The 26,893-nt window shown below is 40.0% G+C and overlaps 2 protein-coding genes across 3 annotated transcripts; both read right to left on the minus strand.

Annotated features, from left to right (window-relative positions):
* Positions 1 to 738: 738 nt before the first annotated feature.
* LOC137951229 (uncharacterized mitochondrial protein AtMg00810-like) lies at positions 739 to 1,089 on the minus strand. Its single transcript, XM_068797814.1, has one exon. The coding sequence runs from the start codon at positions 1,087 to 1,089 to the stop codon at positions 739 to 741; it is 351 nt and encodes a 116-aa protein (XP_068653915.1).
* A 7,063-nt stretch (positions 1,090 to 8,152) lies between these two features.
* On the minus strand, positions 8,153 to 26,157 carry LOC137951733 (SH3 domain-containing protein 3-like). 2 transcript variants are annotated; one of them, XM_068798613.1, is made up of 11 exons: positions 25,734 to 26,157; positions 25,001 to 25,066; positions 24,552 to 24,674; positions 11,185 to 11,254; positions 10,925 to 11,070; positions 10,580 to 10,681; positions 10,147 to 10,344; positions 9,985 to 10,047; positions 9,800 to 9,898; positions 8,997 to 9,071; positions 8,153 to 8,376 (listed from the first exon to the last, which is right to left on the minus strand). In XM_068798613.1, the coding sequence occupies exons 1-11, from the start codon at positions 25,791 to 25,793 to the stop codon at positions 8,257 to 8,259; spliced, it is 1,122 nt and encodes a 373-aa protein (XP_068654714.1). In that variant the 5' UTR covers positions 25,794 to 26,157; the 3' UTR covers positions 8,153 to 8,256. The 2 variants fall into 2 exon arrangements, with proteins under 2 accessions (XP_068654714.1, XP_068654715.1); XM_068798614.1 differs by lacking the exon at positions 25,001 to 25,066.
* Positions 26,158 to 26,893: the final 736 nt, after the last annotated feature.

The following is a 26,893-nucleotide window of genomic DNA, read 5'->3' on the forward strand; positions in this document are numbered from 1 at the left end:
ATCGTGAGGTTACTAAGTGTTCTATTTATAAGGTATGTGCAGTATACAAATCAGATCATCGAAGATTAAGGAAACTAATTGATACATATCCTATCGTACACAATCAGATCATCGAAGATCAAAGATAGAATCAGAAGATGATTCATCCTTATCACTCCCCTTCAAGCTAAGCGTTGTAGAAGGAATCACGTGAAGCATGTTACGAAAAATAAGGAATTGAGACTTGGGGACTCCCTTAGTAAAAGAATCAGCAAGCTGGAGATGGGAGGGAACAAAAGTGACTTTTAAGGAACCATTTGTAATCAGTTCACGAACAAAATGATAGTCAATCGCAATATACTTGGAATGAGGCCGAGTGACAGGATTGACTACCATAAAAATAGCACTTTTGTTATCGCATAATATCTTCAGAGGGGAAGATAATTGAAAACGGAGATCACGAAGAAGTTGAACAATCCAAGCAACACCTAAGGATCGATACTCAACTTTGACACTGGAGCGAGAAACAGTGGACTGTTTCTTGGAGCACCAAGAGACAAGATTAGCTCCCAAGAAGATAGTGTAGCCAGTGGTAGACTGACATGCATCAGGATACCCAACCCAATCAACATCAGAATAAGCAAGTAACTCATGAGAGGGAGTGCGGAGTAGCTGAAGACCATGATGAACTGTGCCTTTAACATAACGTAATATGCGTTTGAGTGCACGAAAATGGTCTTCAATTGGAGTATGCATGTACTAACAAATCGAATTGACACTAAAGGAGAGATCAGGCCGAGTAATGGTCAAATATTGTAGGGCTCCTGCAAGCGACCGAAAAAGGGTGGGGTCCAAAAATAGTTTCCCTTCAGAGGAGAGATGTTGACCAACCACAAACGGAGTAGTAATGAGTTTGGCCTCAACCATGTCAACACGTTGTAGTAGATCAAGGGCATACTTGGTTTGGCTAAGAAATAGGCCTTGAGAGTTATATTGGACTTCGACACCAAGGAAATAGTGAAGAGAACCCAAATCTTTCATAGCAAATTCTTTGGGCAACTGTGTGATAAGAGTCTTGATCAAAACGGGATTGTTGCCAGGTAGCACCATATCGTCAACATATAGCAAGAGATAAATCGTGTCTGTCGTGGTATATGGACAAACAGAGAGGAATCAGCCTGACTGAGAAGAAATCCAAGTTTCATAAAAAAAAAGCTGAAGCGTTGAAACCAAGCACAAGGAGCCTGTCGGAGTCCATAAAGAGCACGCTTCAAACGGCACACATGCTGAGGAAATTGTGGATCCATGTAGAAAAGTGGCTGGTCCATGTATACCTCTTCAGAAATATGACCATGAAAAAAGGCATTCTTAACATCTAATTGATGTAAGGGCCATCCAGAAGTGACTGCAATGGATAAAATAATCCAAACACTAGTAGGACGTACCACAGGGCTGAACGTATCTTCAAAATCAAACCCATGAATCTGAGAGAAGCCCTTGGCCACAAGACGAGCCTTATGACACTCAATGGAACCATCAACACGAAGCTTGGTTTGAAAGATCCAACGACAACCAACCACATTATGATTGATAGGGCGGTACAAGATCCCAAGTATCATTCTTCTTCAAAGCTTGAATTTCATCATCCATAGCTGAGAGCCATTCAGGGTGTTTGGCAGAAGATTTGAAACCCCGAGGCTCTTGTAGAGCAAGAAGGACCTGAAAAAATTGAGAAGAAGGTGAAAACATCAACGCGTGATATGCCTTAGGTTTAAATATACCAGTTTTTCATCTAGTAACCATTTGGGTGAGTGTTGGTAGAAGTTTTTGGGATGGAAACAAATGGGGGGGGGGGGGGGGGTGTGGGGAGGTGGGGGAAGAAACTGGGAGAAGGGACTGTAGACACGGTAGGAGATGTCCGGGCGAAGGAATCTCCAAGATCATCAGTGCATGGCAAACAAGTATGACTCGAAACAGGAGAAGAAGGTAATAAGTCCAGTGAGGAAGAAGACACATTATTATTATTAGACTCCAAAAAATCAGAGAAAGTAATATAAGGTGTTGAACTATGAAGAGGTTTTGTATCATCACCCGCATAAGGGAAGATAGTTTCATAAAATTGGACATGGCAAGATACATAAAGACGTTGTGTTTTGCGGTCCAAACAACGAAATCCCTTGTGAAGGGGGCTATAACCTAAAAAAACACAAGGAGAAGGATTTGGGAGATAATTTGTTAGGAGCATAATCTCGTAAATAAGGAAAACATAAACATCCAAAAGTGCAAAGCATAGAGTAGTTAGGCAGTTTACCAAATAGGAGCTCATAGGGAGTTTTACCATCAAGAGGTTGCGAGGGGAGTCGGTTGATGAGATAAACAGCTGTCGAGAAGGCCTCAACCCAAAGAAGCAACGGAACACGGGCATGAGACATAATGGTGAGACCTATTTCAGTGACATGTCGGTGTTTACGCTCAGCAATCCCATTTTGACTTGGTGTGTACGGGCAAGCAATGCGTAACACTATACCACAAGATGTGAGGTGAAAGCGAAATTTATTATTTGTAAATTCAGTTCTACCATCACAATGGAATGACTTAATTTTGGAAGAAAACTGAGTCTCAACATAACATTGAAAATTGACAAAGGTAACAAAAAAATCAGATTTGTGTTTTAGTGGAAAAAACCAACTGAATCTGGTACAATCATCAATTAACATTGCATAATACCAAAACCCAATAGTGGAATGGACAGGTGAAGGGCCTCATAAATCACAATGTAAGCGATCAAAGGGCAAATCACAACTATCATTATTGAGGGAAAAAGGTAAACAATGGCTCTTGCCAAGGTTACATCCAACACATAATCGTGAATCTAAACCCATCAATTTATCATTACAGGAAATAAAATCAGACTTGGAAAGAGAATCAACAGTACGAAAATTAGGGTGACCTAGACGAGCATGCTACAAATGAACGGAGGCACACGACTTATTGGAAGAAATGACGGAAGTAAGGGCATGATGATGTTGATCGAGCACGTACAGACCATTCTCACATCTGCCGACCCCCAACACGACTCTTGTGACCCGATCCGTATGGTAAAACAAGAAGGAGAAAATATGACACAACAGTTATTATCCTTTGTAAGTTGACTGATGGAAATAAGTTTTTTCTTAATATCAGGAACAACCAAAACATTGGATAAAAGAAGCGAGCTGTTGGGAATAAGAGTGGAAACAGAACCTGTGTGAGAAATAGAAAGTGACTGACCATTACCAACCATCACCCTTTCATTACCAGATTAGACAGCAGGAACGTCAATACCCTCGGGATCATTTGTCATGTGAGATGTTGCACCAGATTCAGGATACCAATCAGAGTCATTGGAGGCCGGAATCGAACAAGCAGTGAAAACCTCAGCAAGGTTGGCAGACTGCTTTTTCTTGAGATTAAGAAATGTCCAGCAACGTTTAGCCAAGTGGCCCTCCTTGTTGCAGATTTGACAATGAACTGGAGATTTTGTGGCGTCAAAGGAAGGCGTGGGCTTCCCTTTCTTTGTGCTTTTCGGTCTGGTGAAAGAATTCCACTGGGAGTAGAAAGCTGAGTTGGGTGTAGACTGTTGATACATCGATCTTTCAAAAATCTCATGGCTCAAGGCTTTCGGAATGAGATCTGTAAAAAAAGGTAACGGATGCTGGGAAAACATTGTAGTGGAGAGCACCTTATAATTGGGACCTAAGGCTCTCAAGAACCAGTGGACTTTATCTAGGTCGTTACTGGGACGACCAATTGCCGCTAGTTGATTGCAGAGGCCTTTGAAGAGTCGAGAAAATTCAGCCAATGATTTGGAGCCTCGCTGCATTAGTTGAAGCTCGTCCTTCAATTGGAGTTCTCGAGTCTTGGATTTGTGAGAGAAAGAGGCTTCAAGAGTAGTCTAGGCCTCATGTGCATGACTCAGACCAAGTACCTCACTCATAGACTCCTCCGTAAGATAAAAATAGAGAAGACTTAGGAGAGTTTGATCTGTATTCAGCTAGGAAGTGTATGCTAGATTCACCTGTGTGGTGCCATCAGAGCCGGTAACCTTTGGAGAAGGGGCTGGGACACTACCATCCAAAAATTCGAGAAGACCTTGACTGGTTAATAGAGGGATAAACTGATTTCTCCATAGCAAATAATTTGAGGAGGTCAGTTTGATGGTGAGCATATGCACCATCATATTCAGCAGAAGTGAAATGGATGTGGACAAGGCAACCATGGAAGCAGAAAGGCAGTGACGCAGTAAGATGACTCGGTGGAGTCTGGATTCGCGCAACAGGACTGAGATTGTTGGCAAGATTATTTGGCTCAAAGGAAAACAGAGGCCTTGCTCAACCTCCTAGCCGAATGCGGGAGCGAATTAAGCAAACCTCCTGGCCGAATGCGCGGGAGCGAAATACTCAGAGGCCGGAAACGGAAGTGAAATAATATGTCATGGCCGAACCCAGGAGCGAAAGAAGCAGAGTCAGAGCCCTGCGCTGAGAAGGGGTTCTTTGTTGCGGCACCGATTGGCTGTGCACAGTCGAGACTATGGCCGTGGAGGCCAACGGTGGTGGCGGCAAAGAGAGCGTCGAGTGTGGCGGCGTTTTTCGACGGTGACAGCGAAGAGAGCATCGACTGTAGCTACGTTTTTTGACGGTGACGGGCTGCAATGTTGGGAGAGACGATAATTGGGTGGTGACGGCGAAGAGAGCGTCATCTGTGGCTCTGGTTTTTTACGGCGACGGGCGGCAACGTCAAAATTTTTTGAAAGCTACAAAAGCTCTGTTTTGTGACAATTCCGTTGCAGAAGAAGACGACGGAAAAAGAAAAAAAAACTACTAAAACTCTGATACCATGTGAATGTTTAAAGACCCGTATATGGCTGTAATCCTCAATGAATTGTGAGGTTACTGAGTGTTTTATTTATAAGGTATGTACTGTATACAAATCAAATCATTGAAAATCAAGGAAACTAATTGATACATATCTTATCGTATACAATCAAATCATCGAAGATCAAGGATAGAATCAGAAAGATGATTCATCCTTATCACATGGCCTAGGGCATTATAATTTATTTATTTTTTCCATGTAGAGAGTCCAAGGTTATTACTACTCATTGGTTGGTTTGTGATTATATATCTCCATTTAGACATTGGTATATTGTTCAATATTCAATGACATCTCTAAACACAACAAGAAAAAATGATTTTTTGCCAGAAAAAATGAAATGGCTTTCCTATCTCTCTATGAAAAATTATCTGAAGAAAATCAATAAAATGGTATTCATTATCAAATAAATTATTTTTAAGAAAAATGTATTTTTCTTCGTTTTGTTTTTCTTAAATGGTGCCTACATTGTCTTGTTCTTCTTACTTCTCTTGCTCCATTTTTGATGATTTTTAAACATAAAGATGTCAAATGTGAGTAAATTAAATAAATCAAGAATTAAAAATCAACCATAAACTATGAGACCATGGCTTGATCATACCACTGGACCTACTTGTGGTTGCCTTTGAACTTAAAATTATTCTCAAACAAATTTTTAATTTAACCATCAAATTGAATAGAATGACCTAAAAATGATTTTTTATTTATATTTATTTATTATCCCATTTATTCATGTGATGTGCATTTGGGGTTTTTATTTTTATAATTATTAGTGAAAATGGACACGATAGTAGTGTTACAAATATAATAAATTAAATAATATTTTTTAAGTAGATTAGTTTTTATAAGAAATTAAAACTTAGGTGCAAATAAGGTTAACTAGATTTAGTCTACCCTCCTAAACTTTCTACCAACGTTACTTGCAAGTTGAACCGGGTTCAATTGGACTTGGGTCCCTATCTATGTATTATACTTAAGAACCTAATTGAGGGTAAACGAACCATGTCCCTGCCCCATCCCTGTAAAACTTGACGTGTCTCAACCCCATTTTATATCTTTGTCTCATAAGTGGGTCGAGTTTGGATTTGGGTTTGGGTCGGATTTGGAAAAACCTGCCCCCAACTCGAAACCCGACAGGTTTTTTTCCCGCCCCATCCCCGACTTATAGGGTGAAATTACAAACCCAAACTCGGATTTTTCGGATTGGACCTATTAACATGTTTACATATGGTAATGTTCCATACATATGTGACAAGTAAAAATACCTAAGTTACTAATAACCAAAAATTGGTCCACCCTTACCCTAATTAACCAAAAATTGGTGCAGTGATCCAAATTGCATCATTGAAGAAAAACGTTGCCAAGGAAGCCATCATCTTTTACTAATTCAATTTATTTATCAGTCAAGTTCCAAAATTGTGGTTCATGATGGTGCCCACATCTTCAAATGATACAAGATAATTAAGAGAATCCAAGAGGGACCCCACCTTCTTCACCTTTGCATCCTAATCATATCATTGCCGAATTCCACTGAGTCTTGATAGCTAAATCTTTGCTTCCTCTCCCTCCTGATCATCTCGATTCTTCACCCTTTAGGCAACCCCCAAGTAAAGCTATCGACATTACTTTATCGATGTGCGACCAATCAATGGCAATTATTACCACTATCCACTATCTATGTGGTCCTGACCTTTGATCTTTATTGATATTCGTGTTCATGGGTCCCCGAGTTTCCCCTAGTGATGTCCACTGTGATGTCTTTGGAAAGATTTGAATGGTCAATGTTCGTCATCCCGAGTGGGCTCACAGTCAATGATGGTCCACCTGAACTGCCATCAATTCCGAAGAGTGGATATGTAAGCAATGAGTAGGGAGCCTTTGAAGCTTTTTTTTTCTGCACTGTTCATGGCGGATTGGTATAACAGAAAGGACATGTTATCTGCTTTAGAGGACATGTTTGAAAAACTATCCAGAAAGCTCATTACAGGCTCACAGTTTTGAATTTTTAATTCCCAAAAGGCGGATCTCGGATCTGAAAGGAGGCTAGAATCAACTAGAATGAAGGTAGGGGAGCCTGAGGTAATCGTTTTACAGTACCCATCAGCTCGAATCACCAGACTATTGCAGACTGATCGACTGATTGAGTAGTCTTCTGGTGTTGCTTGTGTCCCTTCCTGTCTGATCCGTGAGCAGATTCTGTTTCTTGGCCGACCATGACGTGAGAGTGAATTGAAACTACCACCTTAAGATTCATGGATTTGCGAAGAAAAATTAAAAAAGACTTGCTTCAGTGTGTTCTGGATAATGAGTTTGACAAGACCCAGAAACAAAAGCTGATATTTGCGAATCAGATTGCCATCCGGCATATTATATAGTTTCGTTTTCTGGGTTGGTTCCCACAGTTGCAGAAGACAGAGAAACAGGTAGGGTTTTCTTGCTGGGAGTTCACACTGGCTTTCAGTCATGGTGTTTTACCAGTCAGGAGGCTTGGAAGAAGACTGTTGCGAAACAAAGATTGATTTCCAAGCTAAAACCTCATTCCATTATCTAACATCAAAACAACTGGCTTTTACTTGGATTTTCATGAACATACTCAGTACACCACAGCAACTTCTGCTAGACAACTTAATTAATCTTTCAACATCAAAGTAGGTGGGGGAAGAAGAGAAGATCGGCAAAGATTTCAAGAGAGAGAGGATGGCTAAAAGATCAGCTTTCTCATGTGAAACATGACGGTCTCGTTCAATGTACTCATGATCCGTGAGCGAGAAAGGTTGAATATTTTGACATTTCATTTAAAACCCACTAAGAATCAACATCACTATGAAGAAAATCTTGTAGTTTAGAGAAAAAAATGGACTTAGAACCGACAAATATGAAAGAGTTTTACGTGATTCTTGTGAAAAAAGTTTAGTATTTTCAAAATTTTACTTTGTTAAGAGCCGTTCGATTGTTTCAGGATTTATCTTTTAGTTGTTTATTTTGATTAATTTTGGATGTAATTAATTGTTTAATTTTATTATGATTCACTTAAGTTAAATAAGTCGATAAATTATTTATTATTTATACTTTAAATCATTTTTATTATTATTTCATTTATTTACCCTGTCACCTGTCCTACTGTGCAATCATTAGGTAAATAAACAGTGTTTGAATAGCTTATTTCATTCCAATTTCATTACAGGTATATGACAACCAATCTTAACAATGGAGGGCTAATCGTGCAAGGCCATGGCAGATTTGAGGATGAAGTCGAGATCGATTGCAGCTAAAACCCAAGTTCTTAATAAGACCATCATCTCCTCAACAGTTCTCGTTTGCCAAAATCGACCAACTCGATTACACAGAAAGTAAAATTTCCAGAAACTATGAAACCTCTGCAGCTACTTTAATGGACGGGATCCTTTGGCGTCTCTCTACATACGCTAAGGGGAACCACCCAGCTTTACCTTTACATTCTCCTTCTGACCATCCTGTTGGAGAGATCTGATACAAGAACAAATCAACAGAAATTTTATCTTTTCCATAAAGCCTGAAAGATACAAGACTCTCACAAAACCATAATATATATTGTCAGATATATCTAGACCATGGGTACAATTCTGAGTATCCTGGTTAATTTTGGCTTCAAACAGATGTGGTGTCTTTCGTCGCCCAGATTTCAGGAGGAAAACAGAAAAACATGATGAAGTTCAACTCTTTAAGGATGTGTTTGGAACATTTTGAAAAGAAAAGAAAAGAAAAGAAAATGAGAATTTGACCATTATTATTCCCAAAAATAGTTGGTAAAAAAGAGATAATGATTAAATTCTCCTTTTTACTAACTATTTTTGGGAATAATAATGATCAAATTTTCATTTTCTTTTCGTTTCTTTTCTTTTCTTTTCTTTTCCATGGGGTTCCAAACAGCCACTAAGTGCTTGACTGTTGACACTATAAATAGAAAAACACAAACTGATTACAACCACCACTAGAAGACAATCCACAAATATAAGATCCAGGATATAGGGAATATAGCCGGGAAACATCTTCCATTGTGGTAGTCATCAGTTTTTAAGGAAATTCAAACCGAGGATGAAAGCATAAGTACATAAGAGTATCTATACCTGCCGAACTACGAGGTAGTCACCGACGGATAAGCTCAGTTCTTTATCAGATTCACCACTAAAAGCCTGTATTGCCTGCAGGAGATGGACTGAATTTCATTTCTTATGCTTCGCTAATATTAACCATCCAAATCTTACCTTGGTCCTTCAGCAGTTATAAAAAATTACTTGTATTCAAACCATTGATATTTTATAGCCATGACCTAATGACAATACCATCTTTTCTACCTTTTTAACTATCTTAACAAGCAGGGAATGGGATAAAAAAAGGAAGGCATTATACTGGAAGCATCTAAAGCAATTTTGAGATAGTCAAATTATATTTGCAGAAATCAGAGCCAAACTATAAAATATGTTGGGCATCTAACACATTTCTGAAATTCATTCATTTTATTTATTTGCAATTCATTCACTTGATGCAATTTACCTTAAGAGTAGTATCACACATATATTTTCATCACCCATTTCACATTTGATGCATCTAATCAGGAATGTGACCCATAGACCCACCAGACAACAGGATAAAGGTCTGATGTAATAATGAAAACTTTTAGTCATGAGACTGGAACTAAAAAAATTTCATTTTGTTTAAAAAATATGTGTCAATCCTTAGTTTCTCCCCTGCAAATGACAGGATTTACATTGAAGAAAATAATTTTTTCCCAAATATATTACAATAACAATCTCCGTAGTACATCTATATCTCCATAGAGTGAGAATACCTATTGAATTTGCACTACAGATCAATCCTGTGCACACATAAAATAGAGAGAGAGAGAGAGAGAGAGAAATTTGCAACATACCTCAGCAAGGAAATATGTAGCCTTCTCAAAGCTGCTAGTAGGTGGGGGTGTAGGAGGTGCAGGAGGCGCAGACTCTCTCCTTTGTTTCTCCGAGATCATCTATAAGCAGATTTCATAGTACATGACTTATTTTGAGCTCATACAGAAACACGTACAACAAAATAAGGAAAATATTTAAGAATCACCTCAGCTTGGATCTGATCTAGGATTGCAGCCACTCTCTGATGATATGTCCTTTCAGCCTCAACCTTCAAGAATTCAACATTAATATTGCTTTTTGAAATAGTAAACCCCATAAATATAGTTTTAACTATTAGGGAACAGAAAAAATCTTAGCAACGCCATACCATGGCTACAAGACGTTGAAAAGTTAGCCTTTGTTGTTGGCCCTCAACTGCAGCCAAGGCAGCTGTGGCTTCTTTACCCAAAACCGCCATATTTGCTTTAAGTTCTCGCATTTTAGATTCAGCTGAATGGAGCTTGGCAGCATTCTCAGAACTAATAAACTCTCTTGCTCTTGCTTGCCTTTTGGAAAACTCTGCTGCCTGTCACATGTTTTATAGATCAAATGGAATGCATGACAACTCCTGATCCTTTTGACTGTCATCACTCGCTCAGCAACTTGATTTTTACTTTCAGTCAATTCAAGTTTCAAGTTCACCATCTAGGGGCATTCCAAGTTGATTCGACCATTATGGCTTTCAGTGAGTTTTTTTGTTTTTATATATCAACTTTGTGCTGCAATTAATATATAATAATGAAAATTCAAAATTTGCTTACCTGCACTTCAGCTTCTTGTCTCATTCGACTATATCGTTGAGCAAGATGCCGCGCATCTTCCAAAGGGGCACTATTTACCACTGCTTTTAAGGATTCTATGATCTGAGAATGGTAAACCAGATGAAATTTTTTTATTAAAAAATTCTAAAAATATAAGAGACATAGATCCAAGGAGTCTGTAACTGAAACAAGACCCTTTGTGTTTTTAGAATGAGGACAAGTTCTAAATACGTAAGCATATGATACTGAAGACAGGTAAAACAAAATCCATAAATTTCAAATGAAGAATGTAAAGAGCGATTACTACAGAACCAGGTCTAGGAATCAGAGGAAGGTGAAGCTGACCTGAGATGACAACAATATGTTCAGATCTTCTTGTTCTTTCTCCACATGAACACGAGCCTCACCATACAGACATACAGCTTTGGCCAAAATTCCAGCACTAGTATTTTCATTTCCATATTTCAGACATTCTTCAGAAAATCTATTCCCTGCAAAGCATATAAAGTATCCTTAGGGCCCACTGATCATGGTACAGTTAATTGCATCTTCCAGTTGTCTTCAGAACATCAGGAGGCAGCTGAAAATAAGAATTTGACCCTTACCAGCTTCAATTTTTTTAGATCCCAAGGCCACAAATGTGTCACAAGCTCGAATAGTTTCCTTTTGAAAATCCTGAAATATGAACAAAATACAAGGCCCCATGCATAACAATCAGGAAGTCACCTCAAGAAGCAATTGGAACTGTATTTTACGTTTGACAGCCAAATCAGATACAATCAGTTAATTTATAAACATACAATTTATTTCCAACTGTATACAATTTTTCCCTTCTAACACATGCTTTTAGATCAAAATATGCAGCCTTGATATGTTGGATGTACCTGCTTGATAAATTTGTATTTTCCAATTTGCTTATCTTTAATTAACCATGAATGCATCATTGTATGATTGAAATACACAAGTAATGCATTTTACCTATTGACCAGGGTTGTCCTTTCTCCCTTTACCAAAAACAATAACACAAACATGTGTGATGCGGGACAAAAACGAGAATTTAAATTGAGGCATCGGATTGTTGATTAACTGGCTTCGTATGGAGAAACAAAGAAGAATTGGGAATGAGAAGAAGAGAGTTGAGAAAGACAGGAAGAAAGAAGAAATTGGAGAGGAAAATAAGAAGAATAGAGAAGAAGAGAACTGAAAGCAAGAGAAGGGAGAGAAAAAAACAGAGATTTTATTAATTCATCTTCAAAGCTGCATCCAACATGCAGTTACAACCTACTAATAACAAAAATTGAAATTTAACACTTAAAACTGATAAGATCAGCATCTGATAAAATCCAACAAATCAGGAAAGATAAACTAAAATAATATAAAATAAAAGAGATTATAAAAATAAATAATCTTAACCATAATGTGGTCGGTCCATTGGAGCCCGACTGGCATGCTGGTATCCCATCAATTCTCCCGTTGTGAGCGAAACTCAACTCCGTCGAGTATAGCTCTTGGATTTTTCACACGTGCAGCAAATGCGTGAGCAATAAGAAGGCCTGAAGGGTGTGGGGGTGGGGGAAGGGAAATTTATTGTTCATTTGACTTAGGTTTTGCCAACCTTGTTCCGTGGAATAGTGGAGTTCGGCTTCAGTGCTAGCGAGAGGGTCTCGTTTGGCGCAGTTGAGACGCAAAGTCAACACCTGACGGTGGTTCATTGGATGACGGCGAGCATAGAAATGGAGGAAGGAGCTCAGCGCCGGTGAGAGCCGACAACGACAACGTTGTTGAGAGTCTAGTGAGAGTTGGGAAGGTCCGATTGTGACGGTAGAGGGCGTGGTTTTTCTCTGCATCTTAGGTTTGTGGTGGCACGAGGTTCTACAACAGTGTTGGGGGTTTTTGACTAGCTTTGTCAATCATTGGCATCGTTAGAGCTGGTGAAGGAGGTTGTAGATGGTTGGTGCTGAAGGTCCACGACAGTAGTGTAAACCGGTGCAATGCTTTGCGACGCCTTGAACAATTTTACCACAGCCCTTTTTTGGCTAAATCAACTAAAACTCACTGGAAGATGTTGGAGACACTGTCGGTGAGGGCCGGATACGGGAGGGCCGAACGATATTGGAGAAGCTTGTAGGCTTCTTGACACCGAACAGGATAGCGATTATCCTACAGGTGAGTCCAACTAATAATCCACGGGAAGAATGCAAGAGGTTCGCCCCAAAACACAGAGAAATCCCTCTCTGGTGTTCGATTCAAAACATTCCAGTCAATAATGTCTGAAAATCAGCCCACAAGCCGGGCTGTATAGCTAAAGATCGACATTATTACAATTTTGCCCAAAATAGTAAACCCGAAGGCCATGCCAAAAATTTGGCACCACTCGGGTTTAGAAACACTTTTGAACGACGCTTGATGACCACGAGGTACCCTCTTTGCGCTGATCTGCCAACTCAAGGTATCTCAATGCCAACGACATGTTATCTGCCAACTCAGCATCATCTGACTCGGATCCTGCATCAGTCGTCTCGGGTTGGAAAGAACTCGCCCTCGAGTTCACAATAGCTTCATCGGAATCCACAAAACAAGGACTCAAGTGTTTGACATTAAAGACATCAGAAGTCTTCAAATGACTGGGGAGGCGCAGTCTATAGGCATTATCATTGATCCTCACAGGGTCCAATTTTCCGCGCCTTAAGCTTATTATACTCTCCTACAGGAAAACGATCACGAGTTAAGACTGTCCAAACAAAATCACCAACATAAAAAAGTACCTGACGACGGCGTCTGTCGGCCTTAACCTTGTACTTGGCATTACTCTCGTGAATGGCCAGTTTCACCTGCTCATGGATACCTCGAAGATGTTCTGCCATCTCATCTGCCTTGTGACTCAGGCAACCCACATGTGGAATAGGGGCTAAGTCAAGCAACCCGGATGGATTCTGACTATAGACAATCTCAAATGGGCTCATGCCTATGGTTCTGTGTTTCGACCTGTTATAGGCAAATTCTGCTTGAGGTAATGCCAAATCCCACTGCTTCGGTTTAGTTCCTGCCAAACTCCTCAAAAGGTTTCCCAAACTCCGGTTCACCACCTCGGTCTGACCATCTGTCTGGGGGTGGTAGGCACTGCTAAAATTTAACTTCGTTCCCAGTTTCTCCCATAAACTCCTCCAGAAATGACTCATGAACTTGGTGTCACGATCTGAAGTAATGGATCAGGGAACACCATGTAAACGCACAATCTCCCTGTAGTAAAGATGGGCGATCCGTGCAGCATCCATTGTTTTCCTGCAAGCTACAAAATGAGCCATTTTGGAAAACCTGTCAACCACAACCAAAATAGAATCCAAGGCCCATTGGGTACGGGGTAAGCCCAACACAAAGTCCATACTGACATAAACCCAAGGGGCTTTAGGTACCGGTAAAGGTGTGTATAGGCCCGCATTAGTGAGAAATCCCTTGGACCGCTGGCACACATAACAACGCTTCACATAATGAGCCACATCAGTAGTCAATTTGGGCCAGTAATAGAAAGAAGAGATCAAAGCCAACGTCTTATCTCGCCCAAAGTGACCCTCGTTATGAAGTTCACTAATAATCAACTGCCTTAGTGAACACTCTGGAATGCACAACTGTAATCCACGAAACAGATAACCATTATGCAAAATAAAATCATGGTGTTGACCATCAGTTACCTTCCGAAGTATCCTCCCAAATGAAGGATCTGCAGCATACATATCAGAGAAAGTCTCAAATCCTGCAACTCTTGCGCTTATGGTGGTGAGGAGTAATGTATGACGGCTCAGTGCATCTGCGACACGATTCAGACTCCTTGCTTGGTGCCTTAGTGCAAACGTGAACTCCTGCAAGTACGCCACCCACTTGGCATGTCGTCTACTCAGCTTGTGTTGGCCATTGATGTACTTCAGGGCCTCAACATCAGTGATAAGAATGAACTCCCTCTGTACTAGGTAGTGACGCCAATGCTTCAGGGACTGAACTATGGCATAAAACTCCAGATCATAGGTGGAATAATTCTTCTTGGATCCTGATAGCGTCTCACTGAAAAAAGCTATTGGCCGCCCCTCCTAACTCAGAACACTACCAATGCCAACCCCAGATGCATCACAGTTTACCTCAAACACCTTCTCAAAATCAGGCAGTGCCAAAACTGGTGCCTCTGTCATCTTTTGTTTGACCAGTTGAAAACTGGCCTCCGCCTCCTCGAACCACTGGAACTCACGTCCCTTGAGGCACTCTGTGATAGGAGCAATCAGAGTGCTGAAGTTTCTAATGAACAGACGGTAGAAGGACGCCAAACCATGGAAACTTCTGACATCGTGCAAGGTCTTTGGTGTGGGCCACTCCAAGACCGCATCTATCTTCGACTGATCTGTATGAACACCATCAGTAGACACAACAAAACCAAGAAAAATTACAGAAGTAGTGAAGAAAAAACACTTCATCCGAGTGACGAACAGGCGCTCCGCCCGTAACATATCAAAAACAGCACGGAGGTGATCAAAATGTGATCCCCTAGTCAGACTATAAATGAGGATATCGACGAAGTGAACTACAAAGAATTTCCCCATGAAATGTCGTAAAACCTAATACATAAACCTCATAAATGTGTTGGGTGCATTGGACAACCCAAAAGGCATGACCATCCACTCATACAACCATGTTGCGTCTTAAACATGGTCTTCCACTTATCTCCAGGCCTTATTCTGATTTGGTGGTATCTGCTTTCAAGGTCAATTTTGGAGAAGACCTTAGAACCGGACAACTGGCCTAACATATCATCCAAGCGAGGAATGGGAAACCTATATTTCACTGTAATCCTGTTGATTGCTTTGCTATCAACTCACATACACCAAGAGCCATCTTTCTTCGGCACTAGCAGGGTAGGAACTGCACATGGGCTCATACTCTCACGGATGTAGCCCCTCTCCAACAACTCTACCACCTGTCGTTGCAACTCTTTAGATTCCTTGGGGCTGAGGTGATACGCCGGTCGATTAGGCAAACTGGACCCCGGAACAAGATCAATCTGATGCTGAATATCTCTCATAGGCGGCAGTCCAGGAGAAAGATCCTCTGGCATCAGGTCAGAAAACTCTGCTAGTAGCTGCTGCACCTTTGCTGGTAAATTTGGATTCACGTCTGTGGCACTATTCTCACAAGGTAGTAGAGCATAGACTACGTCTCCACACACTATCTCCACTAAAAACCTGGACATTGAAAGCAAGTTAGTAGTACCGGCTATCGGGGTAGGACTGGGTCCTTCCCGACGAGGTGCCAACACAATCTTCTTCCCTTTGATGCTAAGGGAATATGTATTTTTCCGCCCATCATGAATAACACTGCGATCATATTGCCAAGGTCTGCCTAACAATACATGACAAGCATCCATAGACACAACATCACACCAAGCATTATCAAAATATTTCATGCCGATGGAAAAAGATACTAGGCATCGCCTATCTACTGTTACCTCACTGCCTTTAGTCAGCCACAACAATTTGTACGGTTTGGGATGACGATTTGTCTTCAACTGCAATTTCTGGACAGTCGCTTCAGACACTACATTCTCACAACTACCACTATCAATGATCATCTTGCAGACTTCATCTGCGACTGTGTAGGTCGTGTGGAAAATATTGGTTCTTAACCAATCGTCCCTTGAATCGCCCTTGGGAGTCAACAGACTCTTACGAACGACCAGAGTCTCAAAGCCATCTCCATACAACACATCTCCATCCTCTTCATCGTCATACACAGGCTCACCAATCTCCTTAGTTTCGTCTACCACGTCCTCCTCAATCAGGAGATTTTTGCCCTTCTGACTCGCGGGCTTCCTACACTTAGTCGCTTTATGTCCCTGCTCACCACATCGCAAACATCTAATATTTGAGTTAGAATTACCTTGTGGAGGTTGCTGGGCAGGACGGGATTCTTGAGGGTGAACTGGTCGACTGCTTTGATCGCTTCTGATCATTGGCTTCTTGTTCTGCTGTTTTTCCACAGCAAGTGCACGCTGGTATGCTTCAGAAACGGTCCACAACGAGTGAAGGCTGAGGACGTCCTGTAGGGGCTGTCGTAATACCCCCAAATACTGTGCCACCATCTGCTCTTCCGACTCAGATAAATCATTCCGGGCGATCAATTGATAGAACTCCTCCGTGTAATCATCAACCGATCTCGGGCCTTGCCTCAATGAATGAAGTCGCTGAAACAAGGTTTGAGTGTAGCCGAAAGGAAGGAAGTGACCCTTCATCTTCTCCCAATCAGTGATCTTGGCCTTGCCCTGCCGGTCTCGTGATCGCCTCAATTGCTCCCACCACGCAGATGCTCTGCCCTTGAGTTTGTTGGCCACCAGTTTCACTTTGACACGATCTGGGACTTCTTTATACTCGAAAATACGTTCTATTTCATTCAACGAATCGACAAATCCTTCGGCCTGTAACATACTAGAAAACTCGGGTAGAGTCACTCTGAAACCGAGGTCTCTAGATCGATCCCCCCGACCGCGGTGCTCCCAGCATCGAGCATGATTGCGATATGGGTTTTCGAAACTGGCATCGGAATCGTGATCTTCCATCTCACTATCACCAAAATCCTGCGCCGTTAGACGCTAGGTTAACTCCGCAACTTGCCGCTGTAAATCTTCAATCATCACATCCTGAACGTTACGAACACGGTGTGGGACTACCTCATTCGGCCCCGGCCCGTGACGACCACGACCACCAGCCATGGAAACTGATGAAATCTCACCCCAGGAAGATGTTGAGGCTTTGGTATACCAGACGCGTCGCGCGTTAGTCTCGTTTCTCCTGGAAACGAGATCTCCCGAAATCAAAATTTCAGAACCCCTTTTTCCGAAATCGAGACGTCTTCGACGGCCTGTCGTCTCCCGCGGACTCCGACAGATCATCGCCTCTGCGACGCTTCCTCTCTCCCGGTTCTGGCGTCTCGCGCAAGGTTCTCCTTTCTCGGATGAAACCTCTGTTTCGGCACTCTGTTTTCTGTAAGTCCCGAACCTTCTCTGTTCAGGCAGCACCGTCGAACGGCAGTTCCGACAACGACAACGGCAACGGCGTCGTCCTTCTCGAACCCTCTCTCTTCCGACAACAGCCACAAACAACAGATCTGTTCGGTCGAGTCCCGAGTTCTTCCAGCAGCAGCGTCGAACGACAGCTCCGGTAACGGCGTCGTCTTCGTCGACCCTTCTAACTGCTTCTCACCACAACGTCTCTGGCGAGACCTAAGCTTCTCCCCCAACCTGATGCTCTGATACCAACTGACGCCGGACAGGATAGCGATTATCATGCAGGCGAGTCCAACTGATAATCCACAAGAAGAACGCAAGTGGTTCGCCCCAAAACACAGAGAAATCCCTCTCTGGTGTTCGATTCAAAAATATTCCAGTCAATAATGTCCGAAAATCAGCCCACAAGTCGGGCTTGTATAGCTAAAGATCGTCATTATTACAATTTTGCCCAAAATAGTAAACCCGAAGGCCACGCCAAAAATTTGGCCCCACTCGGGTTCAAAAACACTTCCGAACAACGCTTGATGACCACGAGGTACCCTCTTTGCGCTGATCTGCCAACTCAAGGTATCTCAATGCCAACGACATGTTATCTGCCAACTCAGCATCATCTGACTCGGATCCTGCATCACTTCTCTATCAGCAATGACTGGTGCTCTAACAGTGCGCAAGCTCTACGAGGCTTTGGGAATCGGCTCAGAAAGAGAGATATGGTGTCGCTTCGGTTCCTCTACTGGACGATGTGTTGGCAATGGCGGATAGAGTCTCGGTGGGGGCTTTGTAGTTGTATTGATTGAAGGAAATGGAGAACCAAGACGTTGCACGTACTTGAAGTCTCGACGAAGTTTTCTGTGAAGTCTGAACCAAAGCTGTTCAATTGAAGATGTTGAAAGAGGGTATCAAGAGTGTATGATTTTTGGTCATTGATGTAGAAGAATCCTCACCAAAGGGATCTTCAGCTCTGATACCTCACTTATGTAGGACAAAAACGAGAATCTACATTGAGGCTTCGGATTGTTTATTAATTGATTTAGTATAGAGAAACAAAGAAGAAGAAAGAAGAATTGGGAATGGAAGAAGAGAATTGAGAAAGAGAGGAAGAAATAAGAAATTGGGGAGGAGAAAAAGGAGAATAGAGAATAAGAGTACTGAAAAGGAGAGAAGGGAGAGAACACAAACATAGATGTTATTAATTCATCTCAAAGCTGCATCCAATGTGCAGTTACAACCTAGTAATAACTAAAATTGAAATTTAAAATTCAAAATAGATAAAGATCAATATCTAATAAAATCCAGTAAAATCGGGAAAGATAAAACAAAAGAGATTATAAAAATAAATAATCTCAACCATAATGTGGTGGGTCCACTGCCAACAGGCATAGTGGTGTCCCCACCAATGTAGCTTAGGCCTTTGGCTTAATGGTCACAATGGCTCAATTGGGGTTTCTGGTATGAGGTCTTGGGTTCAAATCTCATTAGGGGATAAAGCGGGAAGGAGGGGAAGAGGGGAAACAAAGTCTTCCCATATCAGTCTCTATGAGTACTGGAGGTCAGTAATCAGTTTCAGCTGTCAGAGCATTGATACCTCACTGAGTGGTCCTCCTTTGAGGAGCTGGTTCAAACTTTATTGTAATGGTAGCTTTAGAAGTAACCATGGACAAACAGTTGGAAATGGTGTGCTCATAGTCATGATTGACAAATCCACTCTGCTAATGCGGTCAAAATAATTTCTTGAAGGCAGAACGAGCCCCGCTCCAGGGTCTTTGCCAGTATGCAGCAGGTTACTTCTCCCTATGACTCCTAGTTGAGAGCACCTTTACCATAATCATTAGCTGGGCATCCTGGAAGAACTCTCCCCTAGGTAGATTCTGTGATGACTTCGTAGTCACTGCACCACTTTGTTAGTGGAAGAAATCATTAATGCAAGGTCTAGGTCCAGATCCATGTCATGTGCTTCTCTAATAGATTCTTAGAGTTTATGAACAAGATTGAAGACAGAGATTAAGCTGGACTCACACCCAAGACCAGTCATCAGCGTAGCCGGTTCCCTGGCTAGAAGTGATGTCTGCTGTCAATGCCTTGTTGAAAACCAAATTTTCCATTGGATGAAGTTTTGAGTCTTTTTCCGGTTTTGGTTTTGCCTTTTTTTATTTAGTATTAAATAATTTCTTCTTATTTTGTTTAAAAAAGAATGAACAACTATAAACGGCTATACTGATAGAAAAAGATTATTATGAATTGCTGTCATTGGATGAAGTTTTTGAGTCTTTTTTCCGGTTTTGGTTTTGCCTTTTTTTATTTAGTATTTAATAATTTCTTCTTATTTTGTTTAAAAAAGAATGAACAACTATTGGAACAACTATAAACGGCTATACTGATAGAAAAAGATTATTATGAATTGCTGTCATGAATAATGGTAACTCCAACCCCCCCCCCCCCCCCCTCCTTGGGAACAAGAGATGACTTGTTAAGCACAAGATTGCCAAATTCTTTAAAACCTCAGTCTTGAAAGATCGAGTAAGTGGGAATGCTAAAAAAAATCATATAGTTATTAGTTGGGAAAAAACCTCTTAACCTTGGCTAGTCATTTTGGATAAAACTAGGGGTTCAATCTTAACATAGTATCAGAGCAGGAAATCTACTTGTTGGACTCAGTTTGCACTTTGATTAGTTTGTACTCCCTCTGTGTTATCCAATCTTAGACCCATTACCCGTGCATATAAACCTGGATGTGAGGAAGATTGTTGTGGGAATTATCCTACATATATATGTTAAGAAAAATTGTTGGTTTATTAGTTTGAGCAATATGCCTCCTAAGTGGTTAGTCATTTTGGGATGGAATCAACCTCAATCTTAATATAGTTTCAGAGCAAGTTGTCTGCTTGTTTGGCCCAATTTACGCTACATTTAGTTCGTTCCCCATTTGTGTTACCTACATTTATACACATTCAATTACATGATTTCCTCCTGATTTCTCGGAGGATAACTCATAGGATTGACTCCTCTGATTTCTGATACGAAGATTTCCTCCTTTGATTTCTCTCGGAGGATAAATCAGAGGATTTCCTCCTTTGATTCTTTGGGAGACAACTCATGCCAACAGTCCCCCTCAAGTTGGTGCATATAGATCTCTGATGCCCAATTTGCCAAGTGAGTTGTAGAAGTTCTTGCTACATATTGTTTTTGTAAGTATGTCTGCCAACTGGTCTTCAGATTTAACAAACGAAAATCAAATTATCTTAGCCTCAAGGTTTTGCTTGATGAAGTGTCGATCTACTTCCACATATTTAGTCCGATCATGCTGAACCGGATTATGCAAAATATCAATAGCCGCCTTGTTATCACAGAATAAGTTCATCTCACGGTTTGGGGCAAAGCCAATTTCGGTTAATAATCTTCGAAGCCAGAGAAGCTCACAAAGACCCTTAGCTATCCCACGAAACTCGGCTTCAGCAATTGATAATACTACCACCTTTTGCTTCTTACTACTCCATGTAACTAGGTTCCCTCCAACAAATATAAAATAGCCTTAGGTGGGTCTTCTATCTGAAATATTTCCTACCTAGTTAGCATTTGTATAACCTTCAACCTTTAGGTGGTTGTTTCTTGAGAACATAAGTCTTTTCCCAGGAGAGGACTTTAGGAACCGAAGAATTTGACTCACTGCATTCATATGATTTTCACTTGGACAGTGCATGAATTGACTTACTACACTTACTACATAGGCGATGTTAGGTCGTGTATGGGAGAGATAAATAAGTTTCCCAACCAACGTTTGGTACCTTCCTTTATCTGTTGGCACTTGGTTTGGGTATTTTCCAAGCTTGTGATATTGGATTATTGGAGTATCTGCATGCTTACACTCCAGTAGTCCTAATTCAGATAATAAATTTAGGATATATTTTCGTTGGAAAAATAATATGCCTTGCTTAAATCTAGCAACTTCAATTCCCAGAAAATATTTGAGTCCTCCCAGATTTTTCATCTCAAATTCTATTGCCAGTTGCTCTTGAAGTCTTGCTATTTCTTTTGGATCATCTCCTGTAATGATAATATCGTCTAAATAAACTATCAAAGTTGTTACCTTACCCCACTAATGCTTTAAGAATAGTGTATGATCTGAGTTACTCCATTGAAAACTATATTTCCTCATTGCCAAGCTCAATTGCCCAAACTACACTCTCGGAGATTGCTTCAAGTCGTACAATGTTCGTTGTAGCTTGCACACCACCCTTGCTTCCGAATTTGCCATATATCTCGGAGGAACATCCATGTAGATTTATTCTTTAAGATCTCCATGTAGAAAAACATTTTTAACGTCAAGCTGGTGTAACAGCCAATCAAGGTTAGCTATAAGAGATAGCAACACCCTAATAGTACTTAATTTGGTCACTGGTAAGAATGTCTCTTGATAGTCTACACCATATGCCTGCGTGTATCATTTTGCTACTAGCCTTGCCTTGTATCGTTCAACTAATCCATCGGATTTTTACTTGATGGAGAATATCTATTTACACCCCACTGTTTTTTACCTTCAGGTAATGGAACAAGACTCCATGTCTCATTTTTCATTAATGCCTCCATTTCTTCCTTCACAGCTTGAACCCACCTAGGGTCTTGTAGAGCTTCATCATCACTTGTGGGAATATGGTGTGAGGAGAAAATACTTACAAAGTTCTTGAGGGGTTCAGACAGTTCTTTTGTAGATACATATTTGGTAATCGGACATCTCAATCTTTGTTCCTTCACTTCAGGAGAATATCTGTTCGGTGGTTTGCCCCAATTATGCCTAACAAGTAATTCATAGCCACTGACAGAAGTATTCACATCATTAGAATTTTGAAGTGTGGCAAGAGTACTTACCTCACTGATATTCCCAGGAGATGGGTCATTGGACACTGAGGAGAGGAGGAGTACTGCTACTTCACATTCCGGAGATGTCGGCTCTGGTTTAGGTTATGCTACTTCAACTTCCGAAGATGTCGCTGTATTAGTGTCCTTGAACCAGTCAAATGTCAACCAATTCAGCTCCTGATACCATGTCAAAAAATCCTCTCGGTATCGTATATTCGATCTTACATTTCATTTTACAACGATTACATTTATACACAGTCAATTATAAGATTTCCTCCCGATTTCTCTCAGAGGATAAATCAGAGGATCTCCTCCTCTGATTCCTCGGGAAACAACTCATGCAAACAGTTATTAGTTGGGAAAATACCTCCTAACTTCGGCTAATCATTTTAGAATGGAATTCGGTTCAATCTTAACAAATCAGTTTGTCAACTTCATTCATTTTGCATAAGCCAAAACATTTTGAGTGATAATTAGCCACATTTTAAGTGGTTGCTTGTTTTTAGGATAATAATTGCCTTTTAAAGACATCCTCCCAAAAGTGAAAGGCAAACCTGGTAGAAAAGACCCAAAATTCTAAATATTCATATATCATTATATTTGTTGTGCAATTTACAAAATTCGACATCAATTCTCTTTCATAACCTGAGAAGAGATTATTTGGTACATCTGTTAAGGGAAAGTTGGACATACATGCTTACAAAAACTCCTTACAACGAATTCTGCTCCTGACGAACAGGTTTTACTTTAGTCAGAAACTTTCCACTATTAAATTAGAATGTGCATTATTAGCCTCACCTATTATCCTAGCTTTTTTGTCTTCCATGTCTTCTTCTTTCAAACAGAAGGAGCATGGGAAAGTGATAGGGAAAATCTTTGAAGCATCTATTCCGAGAAGCAATAGCAAGCAGAATTGGGTTATACCAACTAAGGCAACAACGGTCATAAAAAAAAGCATTTCATTTTAACAGTGTTGCACCTAACATAAAACCTGTCAGATATGTTCTGATATATTGAAATATTAAATATGGAGTTTCAATTCCTTTTCTCAAGGTTTCTAGATAGAGTACTTTTACAGGAGCTGGAATCATCAAAGTCTTGTCCAGCTGCATCAGGATTGATTACATGAATCCATTTTTTTTTTTTTTTTTTGAAAAATGACTACATGAATCCTCTTTTTGTTTTGTTTTTTTTGGAAAATGACTACGTGAATCCTTGATTCATGATGTATGGAGCAGCCGAGGCTTTTGTGCTGATTTCCTACCTAACAAACACAATCATCCTCTTTGACATGTGCTTGGGATTGGCAGCTTAGTAGCTAACGGAGTTCATGTCTTTTAGAGAAATAAAAATAAAATTGTCAAACTCTATGTTCTTGCTGCAACAAGCACATAACTGTAACTCAGCAGTGATCATTAGATATTGTTATATCTGTCAGTGACAATTTGAGAAAAGTCATTTACTGAACTTTACAAATTGTTAGATTAAAAAAAAAATCAGCAGAAACATCTTTATGATGGCAGCTTAAAAAATTCATATCAGCACCCAAAGATAAAAGAAAAATTAGATTTTAAACCACCTAGAAACAGATACTCTTGGTCATATTTTGTTTCTTTTCCTTTCTTCATTTATGGTTCAGAGCAAATGAATGTTTCATTAAATATCATTTTAATTTTTTTAAATTAATAAATGAGAAGGACAGTTGCCTAAATAAGCTCTTAAATGAAGACTTATATCAAAAACATTAGAAAGCATGGTGAGTCACTCAATCACGTAAATTCTCTATAAAACCCCTTATTAAACATGAACAAAACACCAAGAAGGATGAGAGGCAGAATATTTTAATTAGACAATATAAAACTGACACAATGCCTCAAAATAATCAGAAGAAAAAACCAGGTAACGAAGATCATGCATGAATTTCAGTCATAGTTATATTAGACTATAGGGGTCTACAGTCTGGATTCTACGATTGATTTTAATCAACAGAAACAGATAGCCAGTCTGAAGAACATGAAAGTGGCCAATTAACTAATGGTAAATAAATAGTACAACACTAGATCAACTATATACCTTGCCAGCACGGGTAGACCTGTACAACTTCTCCAGTTCATGATGCCTTTGTAGTTCAATTTCATCAGTAACCATTACCTCAGAACTTTCATACCCAGTCCCACTTATATGTTTTATTACAGCCTAAAAAAAGAAAAGGAAATGGCAAGGTATAAGGAAAAACACTAGAAATTTTTACACCCTAGGACAACATAAAAAGCTTTTCTAGAAGACTAGCAGCACAGAATCTATGGATAAAAACTATAAACAGAAGGAGCATTATCAAAGTTTCTGCAGAAGTGAATAAAAAGAGAAAAGAATTAGACTTCATCTCCATAGATTGTTATATATGATTACCCAACCAAATTTCAAAATGGTTTGTTTTCATTTAGTTAATCTACAGCTGTGCAGTAAATTCTTGTGGTACTATATGTTGTTTAGCCAAGTATAACTGTGTTAGGGAAACGTACAGATCCAAGTATTAAGGACATACTATGAAGGTTGGCTCCAGTTTCACTGTTTGATTGCATTATTCCCTACAATAAGATGCAAACTTGAACTTGGCATCATATGCACCGGTTGAAGGCACACCAAAAGTAATTCTGTTCTCAACATCTAATATGCATTACAAAAAATTTAACTTGAATGCAACCAATGCAGTCCATGAGAAGATCCATGTTACCATCAAAATTGTCAGACGAATATACTGACCAGCTAGTAAAACAAATAGTTCCTCAAACCAAGAGAAAATTGAGACAGAAAATTGCTAATGGCACATATTTCCAAAGCAATCTAACTTGTTAAACTAATTCATTTACGATAACAGCAGCTAGACAACCGATAAAAGGTTTCAACACCGAACACTAAGGTTACTCGGTACCCATTAAATGGTCAGAGTTTCTGCACATTACTTACTCTAAGAGACCTGACGTTCAGTTTATGCAGGTAAAGAAAATTTAGGTGTCAATCTGAATTACACAATTACACAGGAATTCTACTCAGCATCAGTCCATAAACGTGTCAATCGTAGGCCTACACTACTCGACTCTTCCCCAAAAAGTTTAAAACTACAATCAACAATTCATCACTAACGCGATCTCAACCTCATTTACAGGAAAGAACATATTACATTTTTCTCTATTATTTCAGATCTAAAATTCTGAAGTACTCCCCAATACCGATAGACCGGAAGTAAAATTATACCTGTTGCTGTTTGGCAACTTGATCCCGCAATCGGCTTGCCTGCTTCCGAAAAGCATCCATTTTCCAGGCGAAACGAGAAAGAAGATCCGAAATTGAAAGATAATTTTTTTATAATCGATAACGGTACCTATGGAGAGCTTTGATGTCTCAGGATAGGCTTCTCCGGATCCAGCAACGGTAACTTTTTTAGTGATTACCGTTATTGGTAAAAGAGCAGGTAGAGAAAAGAAACGAAGAGGGGCAGAGCGATAATGGGAACCAGCAAATGATAAGGCCAGTTGATAAAACCGACAATGGAGATTGCTCAGTTGCTAGATTACAGTCAAGCTTTGATCCCTGAACTGGCAAATGTAAACTAGGCCAATCTGGTTAGTGCTAAAGCGGCTAAACAAACAAAATCTGTCTGAACCAAAGTTGTTCTCAAAGTCTGTTCAGACGTCAAGCTTCGAATTCGTTAGATAAACGGGCTGCTTTATTGGATCAGAAGGTGCAGAATGTAAATTCCACCTATTCGTGTTAGTGCATGCGAAAAAGTTTGGAATAGAATTCATTTTACCTAGGAAAAGTAGGTTACCCTGCTACTTAACAAAATGATGGAATCTAAAATTCTAGACTTACAAGTGAAAGCCACTTTCCGTTCCATCTTCCCTTTCCTTCCTTCCTTCCTCCTTCCTTCTTCTTCTTCTCCTTCTTCTTCTTCTTTATCTTCATATCATTTACCTTTTAACACAAATAAAGGGAGAGGGAGGTCATCCTCTTCGATTGGAAGCCAACTTCGAGAGAGAGAGAATGTTGAATTTATAGAAAATAAATAAATTTATTAATTTAATGTAATTTAAGTACACGAACCCCTATTTATAATAGAGAAAAGTAGTAGAGTTCAATTATAATTAAACTACCACTGCCCCAATTATACCCAAACTTTAACACTTAAAGATAAGTCCTAGCATAATGAAATAATTCAACATAAATAGAAGACTAACATAACTAAAACACCTTTAAACTGAAACTCTTCTGTGAGACCTCCTTCCATAATAATTTTGGCTCTGTAAGACTTCTTATTGTGGGAGTCATGTAAAACTCTTCCATGTTTGCTTTTAAACAGGGAGACCTTCTCCTATGCCTTTTTCGTTCCCTTCCCCTTCTATCATTGTTATTCC

The sequence above is a fragment of the Aristolochia californica genome, unplaced genomic scaffold (genome assembly GCF_029961685.1).
Source record: "Aristolochia californica isolate CCGP_79_NKW_82.1479 unplaced genomic scaffold, dmAriCali1.0.hap1 SCAF_15, whole genome shotgun sequence".
Classification (NCBI taxonomy): domain Eukaryota; kingdom Viridiplantae; phylum Streptophyta; class Magnoliopsida; order Piperales; family Aristolochiaceae; genus Aristolochia; species Aristolochia californica.

Bases quoted from the DNA above. Each gene is read 5' to 3' on its own strand.
- LOC137951229 (XM_068797814.1), bottom strand. From the start codon at position 1,089: ATGGTGCTACCTGGCAACAATCCCGTTTTGATCAAGACTCTTATCACA.
- LOC137951733 (XM_068798613.1), bottom strand. From the start codon at position 25,793: ATGGATGCTTTTCGGAAGCAGGCAAGCCGATTGCGGGATCAAGTTGCC. The intron at 24,675-25,000 runs GTACGTTTCCCT...TTCTTTTTTTAG, and splicing joins TGTCCTTAATACTTGGATCT to GCTGTAATAAAACATATAAG. The intron at 10,345-10,579 runs GTAAGCAAATTT...AACATGTGACAG, and splicing joins GACAAGAAGCTGAAGTGCAG to GCAGCAGAGTTTTCCAAAAG.